The sequence below is a fragment of the Tripterygium wilfordii genome, chromosome 23 (genome assembly GCF_013401445.1).
Source record: "Tripterygium wilfordii isolate XIE 37 chromosome 23, ASM1340144v1, whole genome shotgun sequence".
Classification (NCBI taxonomy): domain Eukaryota; kingdom Viridiplantae; phylum Streptophyta; class Magnoliopsida; order Celastrales; family Celastraceae; genus Tripterygium; species Tripterygium wilfordii.
The window spans coordinates 4,616,277-4,625,911 of NC_052254.1; the positions used below are offsets into that span (position 1 = coordinate 4,616,277).

The following is a 9,635-nucleotide window of genomic DNA, read 5'->3' on the forward strand; positions in this document are numbered from 1 at the left end:
ACACATACTTGGACTCACTACATGCACACTTTTTTAAAGTTAAATTTACCAAATTATTCCTATATGTCATTACCTTAAAATCTATTTATTTTTTACACGCATTTTTTCTCAATACAATTAAATTTTGACTAAAATTGTAACTCTAATTTTTAATTAAATTTATTGTTTTTAATAATCATTCTCTCCTCTCCTCGCCTCGCCTCTCATCTTCTCCTAATCTCCCATTACTTGTAAACCTACAAATGTTGGTTTCATGTGGTTTGTTGGCACACATAAATATATTGCCTGAGAAAAAGGTCATGGTAGTGCAGTGGACCGGTGGACCTTTGACATCTTGTTATATGAGATGTTGCATGGAACGACTCCTTCCAAGGGCCATAGCAATCCGCACCACGCTATTTAACGTAGTAGGTCAACCTGAGATTTCCCGAAAGTCCACAAATAAATTGTTTAGCACGATTTAAATAATTATTTTTTATTATCTTGAATTTTTATATATTTAATTTGTAATGTATAATTTAATGACTATACAAATATATACTTAATTTAATAATTATATAGATATTTATTTATTGTCAATCATTTTTCAATAAATAACACTAAATTTTTTTTTCGGGTGCCTAGTTTCTCTCAATAAACAAATTTTGAAATGGGAACGAGGTGGTACGGAACAGTTTGGATCTGTTTGATAGAGCAGAAAGATTAATTTTTAATGTCAATGAAAAAGCCGTGGGAAAAAAATTAAGCTTAAAGTTGTGAAAAATGCTAATGGAAAATTTAATATAATAAATATAATTTTTTATTAAAATTAATCTTAACTATAAAAATATCTTCAAATTTAATAATTAAAATATTAATTAATAAAATATATTTTAATTATTAAATAAAGTTTTCTTACAAACAGTGGGACCAGTATGGGCTTCACATTAACTATTATTTAAGTACAAACATGTGGGGCCAGTGTGGGCCCCATGTTAACTTTTAAAAACAAAATGAATACAGGCGTTTCCTCCTTCATAAACTCCCATTGCCAGCTTATGAAGTGCTAGCAGAACCGCTGGCACCGCTGTGTCATTTGGCACAACGATTCCGCAAAGTGGGCCGCTGTGCCAAACAGGCACCTTGTCATCTTTCACATCCTCTCCTTTTCTGCGCTTATGACCACATTTTAAATACATGTAAGGACCAGATAGATGACTCCATTTTAAATACATGTAAGGACCATACAGATGACTGGAATACTATCATTTTAATGCACACCCAGAGATGAGTGTGTAATATTTGTGTCCATTGAAAAGTGTGGTGGATATGTGTTGATGTGACACTATTTGCACAAAAGGATTGGGGGAGGAATGCCCAGGTCATATGGTGCACAAAAATTTTTGAATAAAAAATTCATAAATATATAATAGTATTTGGCATAACAAATTCAATGATATATGTTTTTGTTCGAAACAAAAATCATAATCAATGCCATCGAAATATCAAATGTTTTGAATTTATGTTCGACAATATAGAGTTTTCATGCTTGATTGCAATGGTTTTGATTATTTTTTTTCTAAACAAAAATATATCGTTAGATTCATTATGCTAAATACTACAACGTCCTTACACAGACTCATTGCACACACATTTTTTTAAGATTTAAATTTACTAAATTATTTTTAAATGGTGGGTACAAAATGACTCTTAAATGATCAAAGAGTGTACAATGAAACTTGATAATATAATAGGCTTAGAAATAGGGGTTGATTGTAGTGAAAATTCCGTGTTGTTTCTATGGCAGCAGTATTGCCAGTCTCTTAAAACTCCAGAGGCTTTGATGAGGGAGCTCCCGGGGTGGGTAAAGAAGATTGTCGAAAGGAATAACAGAGACGTGAGAGGATGATAGAATGAGTAAGAGATTTCTCAAAGAAGGTGAAGGGTATTGGGAACAAGTTTTTTTTTTGGGTCATTTTCTTTAGAAAATGCATTGTATTTCCTAGGCCATTCTTAAATGTCAGTAACTTTTTAATGCATAAACTTCCAAATAATTATCTTTTTCACGCATGCACTGGTCAAGAATAACATAACCCACACTTGAGCCACTCGTTGGAGTGGTAAGGATGGTGTGTATCACAGGGGGCGCCGGAGATACAGAGAGACTAAGGGCCTGGATTTTGAAAAAAAACAGTTAGTACATATATATATATAGCCAAAAAGGCTTGTTGGCCTGATAGTCTGCGTGCTGGTGGGTTTTCCCTTAGGCTTGAGTTTGATTCGAGAGTGCTGCAGTCCATCTTTTGTTTTCTTTATTTGCCTTTTTCCTTCATTTACGGCATCTTCAAGCATATTCATTTTTTTGTTCTTATTTTGCCTATTTCTCTTATTTACATCATCAAGTTTATTCATTTTTTATTGTTATTAGGCCCATTTTTCTTATTTACTTCTGTAATTTTTGATCAAAAAAATGGCGAAACTGGACAAGGTGTCCAGACAGGAGGGGTAGATGTCCAAACACATATGCTGGAAATCAAGTCAGAGGCAGCGGAAAGACTAGGTGTCCGGAAAGTTCGGGGAGGCATCCGGACGGGGTGTTGGGCTGCACTATCTATTTAGTATAAATAAGATACTTGTTTCTAGGTTTTTTAACCCTAATTTCAATTGTAAATTTCTTTGGGGTTTGAGAGGCGACTAAGAGTGAGAGAGCAAGGTTGGGGCATAACTTTATGATAAATCTCTTGGGTTCAAAGTGTGAGAGAAAATTGAGTGTGTGTTTGTAACAATTTTCTACATAGTGAATTTTCTTTGGTTGTCTTTTGACAACGCTCGTGATTTTTCCTTCGGTTTGGAGGTTTTCCACGTATATTCTTGTGTTGATTGTATTGTTGTCTCAGTTTTGATTTCTTTACTATCATGTGATATTTCTGTTAAGGAAGATATGGGGTAAACTTCCCAACAGTCAATGCCAAAATAGCATGTATAATAAATTTACATTATATATAAAGTAATTTCAATATTGATCATTTAAATAAACATGAAATCATTTAGATATCAAAAATGTTAGGGATCCAGTAAATGGGATCTCAGTCATCCCAGTAATCAATCTTGGTCATTAATTGATATAAGTGTAAGGACCCACAAAACTTGATTTACATCAATCAAAGGACATGATTAATTACTGTGATTACTTGGATCTCTATCACCTCTGTTTAGATATTTACCACTTGTTGTAAGTTTCCCACTGTAAAACCCATGCATGTCGGGTTCGAGTAAGTCCAATTTAAATCTTCACAAGCTCTCCCATTCAGATCATGCAAATTATCATTGGTATCCATGAGACCTGGATATGTTGAGATATTCCAAATTATCTCATAAACATGATAAGAGAAATGAAACTCCACCATCTCAAAGCATATAAGGGCACGATCGTTCTTCAGACTCTACAACCCTCAAAACAAACTACAGGTGCATTCATCAACCTGGTAGTTGTGTAATGCATCCACACAACTTATCATATCAAGTCATCACATACATGATGATAGATAATTTCTCCTCAATTGAAAAATCGTATAGAGCACACTTTTGACTCACTACACACATTTTTTAAGATTTAAATTTACTAAATTATTTTTATATGAAATTACTTTAAAACTTATCTACTCCTTACACTCATTTTTGTCAACCAAATTAAATTTAATTAAATTTGTAACTCTAATATTTTTAATTAAATTTATTATACAAATAATCATTCTATTCTCTCCTCGCCTCTCATCTTCTCTTAATCTCCAGTTACTCGCAAACATACAAATGTTCATTCCATGTCATTTGTTGGCACAGTAGCCTTAGAGATCATTAGGGGAGGAGGTCATGGTAATGCAGTGGATTGGTGGACCTTTGGCATCTTCTTATATGAGGAACAACTCCTTCCAAGGGCTATGGCAATCGGGCCAAGTTATTTAACGTGGTAGGGCAGCTATTGAGATTTTTAGAAAGTCCACAAGTTTTTGTCGCTCGCGATCTGCGTAAACTATCATTTGTTCACTGAAAGATATATATATTTAACCCAGCCCTAAGACTTTTTTTCCCCAAACTAATCACTCAAAGAACGAAAAACTCAAAAGAGTTTAGGAACCTGAAAAACTGATGTGGACGCTGGAGTGAGCAAACTATCATTTTAATCACTGCCGACAGACTCTCTTCTTGTTGGTGAACAATTTGTCGACAAGCCTTTATTATTAGGATGTCCCACATTGGGTTATCCATTATCTTCAAGGAATAAGTTTTACCATGCGTCAATAAATGCTAGCATGCCTCATCTTTGCATTTATTTGATTAGTCCACGAGTTGACAAGCATGGCATGCTCATGGGGTCCACACATGCAAGAAAGACAATCTTTTGCATGCCGTGAAAGATAAGTGTTCTTTTCTTGTCTTATAAATGTTGTGTTAGAGATAGCAGAAAGAGAGAAAGAGAGTAAGAGAGACAAAACAACTTGTAAGAGATATCACAAGTTGTAAGAGTGCAGTAGTCTGACGAGAGAAAGACAGCCCTAAAGCAGTGTGTCTTTGAGAGGAGAAAATAAAACCTTAGAGAGAGTGAGCCTAAGAAGAAAGGAGAGTGAACTTATTTGTGAGGCATATCCACAGAGTGAAGTTATATAATTGTTGTATTGTGTGAATGATCCACCTACAGGTGAAATTTTGTAATCCTATTTACATAGTGGAAGTTTTAAGTGACCTATAGGTCCCGTGGTTTTTACATCTTTGAGGATTTTCCACGCTAACAATCTTGTCGTGTTATTTTTAGTTCTCATCCATTGCGCTATTTTTCCTCACAATACAGAGTTGCTTGCCTAAAGACAAAGTCGGGTAAGAGGTGAAAATAAGCATTGGAAGTTTCAAATACTCTTGCAAATGGAAGTTCCCTTTTTATCTTAGGTTAAGAACTTTTAGGGGTTTTTAGGTTTTGATTTTGTTGACTTGAGAATTAATTGGGTCTTGGGTTGGATTTGTTGGGCTTTGAGTAGAGTTGAATTAGTTGGGCTTTGGGTTAGGGCAAAATAGGTTGGACTAATAATGAATTAGGTATTGGATTTTTTTTTTTTTTGATTTTGAATTTGATTAAGAGAAAATTGAATCCATATAAATCACATAATGTATATACTTGTAAAAAATAAAAAAAATGATATTTAATGAAAAATCGATCCGGATAAAATTCAGGTATTACATTGTGGTTTCTTTATTTTCTGGAGCATTAGTGTCACAGGGGTTCCTTCTCATTTCTTGTTCCCCAAGCTCACAGAGCTTGACATAAGTAACTCTGCTAAAGACCTGACCCTTACCTCTGAATGTTGTATGGGTTTGAAAACTTGACGAGCCGTGATCTTGTGAACTCTGCATCCAACTTAAAAGAATTTGAAAGATATCAAAAAGCCTAATTTCTATATCCCCAGGTCGGTCTCTCACACCGAGAGATATGACCATTGGAGGTTGTTTCTCTGCCATGTAAACAGTTTAATTTATCGTCTCAAAATATAGTAACTCTGTCGAGTTACTATATTAGAACAAATTCGAACATAATGTTACTAGGTTGTAACGTTTGATCATTCGATGATTGCTTTAGAATTTGAAAAATCTTTTAGATGAGCAAAAGTTGTATTAACCCCAATAAACATATAAATATTTGGGCATACACATTATACAAGAATTATCCTATACGCAATTAAAATGTGCACTTAAAAATTGTATTAACTCTTATGCGCACATACTTATTCACCTTTAATATATTTAGGGACAATGTTGTAAAATACCACATATCACAGTACAATTACATCTTATTAACCAAACAACTTAATAAGATTAACAAGTAATCCAATTCTCACAATTTTTTTTTTTGTGTAATTATTGTCCGATTCTCGTCCCGTAAATACATCAAACTCACACGATTTTGTTTCTCCAAGCCAAACAAATAAACCAAGACCAACTCATCAAGTTAGGGAAAATGCTTAGATGATTGTAAAAAAGTGAGTTTATCTTTATAAAGAAAAAATAATCCCTACATCTTTCAATGTGTAGGATAAAGATGTAATGAGAATCTTATTACTATCGCAAGACAGTAAACCAATCCGGCCTTATTATAATCAGATGCAAAATTTAAAAGGATAGCTCCATTACAAATATAATTATTAGATAACAACGGAAGTCATTATTCATTGAATATTAAATTTAAAATTTTCACAAACCTAAACGGTTTGTGGTTCATAAAAATACTTCTTGAAGAGTTGAATGCGATCGCTCTCCAACCCAATTATTAACGCCAAGCTCCCATCATTGACTCGGCTAGGCAGAATATAAGCAATGCCTTGAATGAAAATGCTTGCTCGCCCCATGAAAATGGGCCGGCCCCACCCAAAATCAGCATCATATATTGGCAGCTTGGCCCAACTTGTGACGTGAAGATTTGGGTACATAAAAACCTGCTTCGGACGCATAAGGTTTATGTCCGGTTGGAGTTCCAGGTAGTCAAGCACTGATCTCAAGTAATCATCGTCCATTCGTTTTATTGCTTTGTGGACCCTCTCCACTGTTTGAATCAACGGTTCCGATTGGATCTGCCCAGCACAGACTGGCAATCTGGCTTTAAAGATTGCATTTCCGAAGTAACCACGTGGCAGCGGTGGATTTAATCTGGACCGTCCATCTGTAGGAATATATAGGTTTGTCACCTCATTATCAGGAAGGTCACGCGCTTTGCACATGCAGCGCCAAATATGGGCCGCCAGGACTTCGTAGGTACTGAAATTTCCTTCCACATTGGCTTTCAGGGCGTTGAGTTGTTGAGGTGTGATTTGCAGGTTAGCTATGGAAATGTCTAGGGGACTTGATTGTAATTCTTTGTTTTGTTGGGGGGTAGACAAGGAAGGAGAATATTCATATTCAAGATGGTCAAATGAAGGAGTGGGTGGAACCCGAGCACGGAGCGGCTCGTGGTCAAATATAGGTTCAAGGGTGAGGGGTAGGCCACGTGTCATGTGAGACCATGTGCTGATGAAATGGAGAGCTGAAGAGCCATCAACTAAAATATGGTGTAACGCAACTCCAAGACACACCCCTCCACATTTGAAAGACGTCACCTAAATTCAATTCAGGTATTTAGATAAGGATGAAAAAAAATGTATTGCAAATTCATACAATCCGGTCACCGAACGTTGAATTAATTTAAAAGGATACATGCAAGGCAAGGTATTAATTTACCTGTAAGAGAAGAAGAGGATATGAAGAGATGTCCTCCTTTGAATAGTCAACAGAAGGAACAAGCAGCTTAACTTGTGAAGTAGGAGTATTAATGAAGTCGAGAACATCATCCATATCACAACTTGCTTGGGCTTCAATGAACAAAACTCCCTCACCATTGCATTCCACTTGAATCCTCCCATTTTGGTCAAATCCAAATCTCCCTGCTATCGGATGGAAAGGCACCAGGACCTTACTCAGAGACTCCTTAAGCACACCAGTGTCGAAGAAATTCGAACAACCATTCGTATTGGGCCTGTAAAAGTAGACGGTGGAGACATGCGACCTTGGAGCCACAGCGTCCAGGTTCGAACACCACAGGGTCGTTTTTGGTGTATCTTGCGCAGGACGTACAATTGTCGACTCCATCACTTGAATCTCCATTTATTAATCTGGTTTGATCTATCACTATGCTATGTTATGCTTTGGTGATCTGTGAATCCCAGCTCTCGCTATATATAGACTAAATATGTGGTGGTCTATGAATGTACTACTATCCTAGCTCTCGCTACGTATAGGTACAGTATTAATATTTTTTTTAATGGAAGTATAATAGAGATGTACTTTGGGTAGCTCCTTTTTTTATATATTAAATGCGATGGTGGGAGGCTCGAGTTCGAGATTTTTATAAGATATATCATACACAGGAATGCGTGTGGCTACTCATGATTCTTGGGTAGCTGTTTCTTAGTGCCATAATTTTCCATTCAAAGTTACGTGTCATAAACGAGCACCACAGGGACGTTTTTGGTGTATCATGTGCCAGACATAAAATTGTTTGATCTATGTTGTATAAGCTGTGGTGAATGGTGATGGATATAATACTATCCTATCTCTTCCTCCATATACATAGAGGAATTCGCCTATCAAATGTTAAAATGAAATCTTTAATTTTGAGGATTCAAATCTTTTTTTTTTTGAAATTTGAAAACAATATATTTGTTTTTTGATCAGTTTTACGAACCTAATGATATATTTTTTGTTCGAAACAAAAAACAAATACAATCTGAAAACATGTATGGAATGTGTTTTTGTTTTATATTTACAAACAATATATGTAACCTGAATAAAGAAGTTGTTGACAATAAATTGATTTAAACTTTCATTAGAAACGGGTGGCAAACCTGCAGATGAGTATGTGTAAAATTTGTGTCCATACAACTTAGCAACTTTTTTTTTTGAGGGACATACAATTTATGCAACTTGAATAATGTTGTTGTGGACAATAAGTTCCATTAATGTGATACTGTCCATTGAAAAGAAAAGCGTGGGGTAGTGGGGAAGGAATGCACATGTCATATGGTGGACAAAAATTTTGAAAAATGTGTAGGATTTATCTTAACAAATCCTTCCACATTTTTTTGTTGGATTATAGAAAAATCATGTTCGTTGCTATCAAGAAATCAAATGTTTTGATTTTATATCTGACGATTTAGAATTTTCATTCTCGATTGTAATGAATTTGATTTTTATTTTGAACAAAAAAATATATCGCTAGATTCTTTATGCTAAATACTACATCATATAATTTTTTCAAAATTTTTGGTTGCAGGGTGATATCGTCAATACCATAGGTGTTTCGGGGTCTCAGAAATAGGTAGTGCTTCAGATGAGAAAATCAATTGGAGTGCAGGTCGGTACTCCAGTTCGATATGTGGTAGAAAATTCTCAGAGAAGATTGGGTTCTCAGATGAGAAGCACATTATCAGAATCACTTACTAAGATAGAGAATATGAGGGTTTCATGTTCGAAATTGTCAAAGCATGTGAGGCTGATCGACATACTTCTAACGCATCAGTTGATGTTGTGGAATTGGCAGATAAATTCAAAGAGAATTTGGACTTGACCGGGTTAATCTCTAATGTTTGAGATTTTTGTGGGAGAAGATAACATGGGGAAGAATGTTCACACCAAAGATATTTTTGGATATAGTCCTATTGAATTTAGGTGACATTTTTCAAATGTGCAGGACTGTACCTTGGAGTTGGGGATACACCGTATTTAGTTGATGGCGTTTCAGCTCTCCATTGGGTGATGCTAAATGCATATAAATTCTATTAAATACACATAGTTTTTGATTATCGTGTCCTGACATGGATTTTAGTTTCCCAATAACCCTCCACATAAAACCTCACAATCCCTCTCTCTCTCTGTCTCCATTTCTCTCAATAAAGTACTTTTGTAATAAATTACTTTAAATACAACCCTTTTTATTTAATAAATATTGTGTTTACTTAATAAAATTAATCTAATAAATTTATTTATTATTAGATTAATTTTAAACATAAATTATAAATATCGAATTTAAAAATATATTAAATTTTTTGTCATTACATTTTTATTTATTATATGAGCTTTTA

General features: G+C 34.9%; 1 protein-coding gene across 1 annotated transcript; it reads right to left on the bottom strand.

Moving 5' to 3' along the window:
* Nucleotides 1–6,098: 6,098 nt before the first annotated feature.
* On the bottom strand, nucleotides 6,099–7,738 carry LOC119993055 (shikimate O-hydroxycinnamoyltransferase-like). Its single transcript, XM_038839964.1, has 2 exons — nucleotides 7,237–7,738; nucleotides 6,099–7,115 (listed from the first exon to the last, which is right to left on the bottom strand). The coding sequence occupies exons 1-2, from the start codon at nucleotides 7,657–7,659 to the stop codon at nucleotides 6,225–6,227; spliced, it is 1,314 nt and encodes a 437-aa protein (XP_038695892.1). The 5' UTR covers nucleotides 7,660–7,738; the 3' UTR covers nucleotides 6,099–6,224.
* Between the last annotated feature and the right edge of the window lie 1,897 nt (nucleotides 7,739–9,635).

Coding starts and splice junctions, on each gene's coding strand:
- LOC119993055 (XM_038839964.1), bottom strand. CDS start 7,659: ATGGAGATTCAAGTGATGGAGTCGACAATTGTACGTCCTGCGCAAGAT. Junction 7,116..7,236: donor ATCCTCTTCTTCTCTTACAG/GTAAATTAATAC, acceptor AATTGAATTTAG/GTGACGTCTTTCAAATGTGG.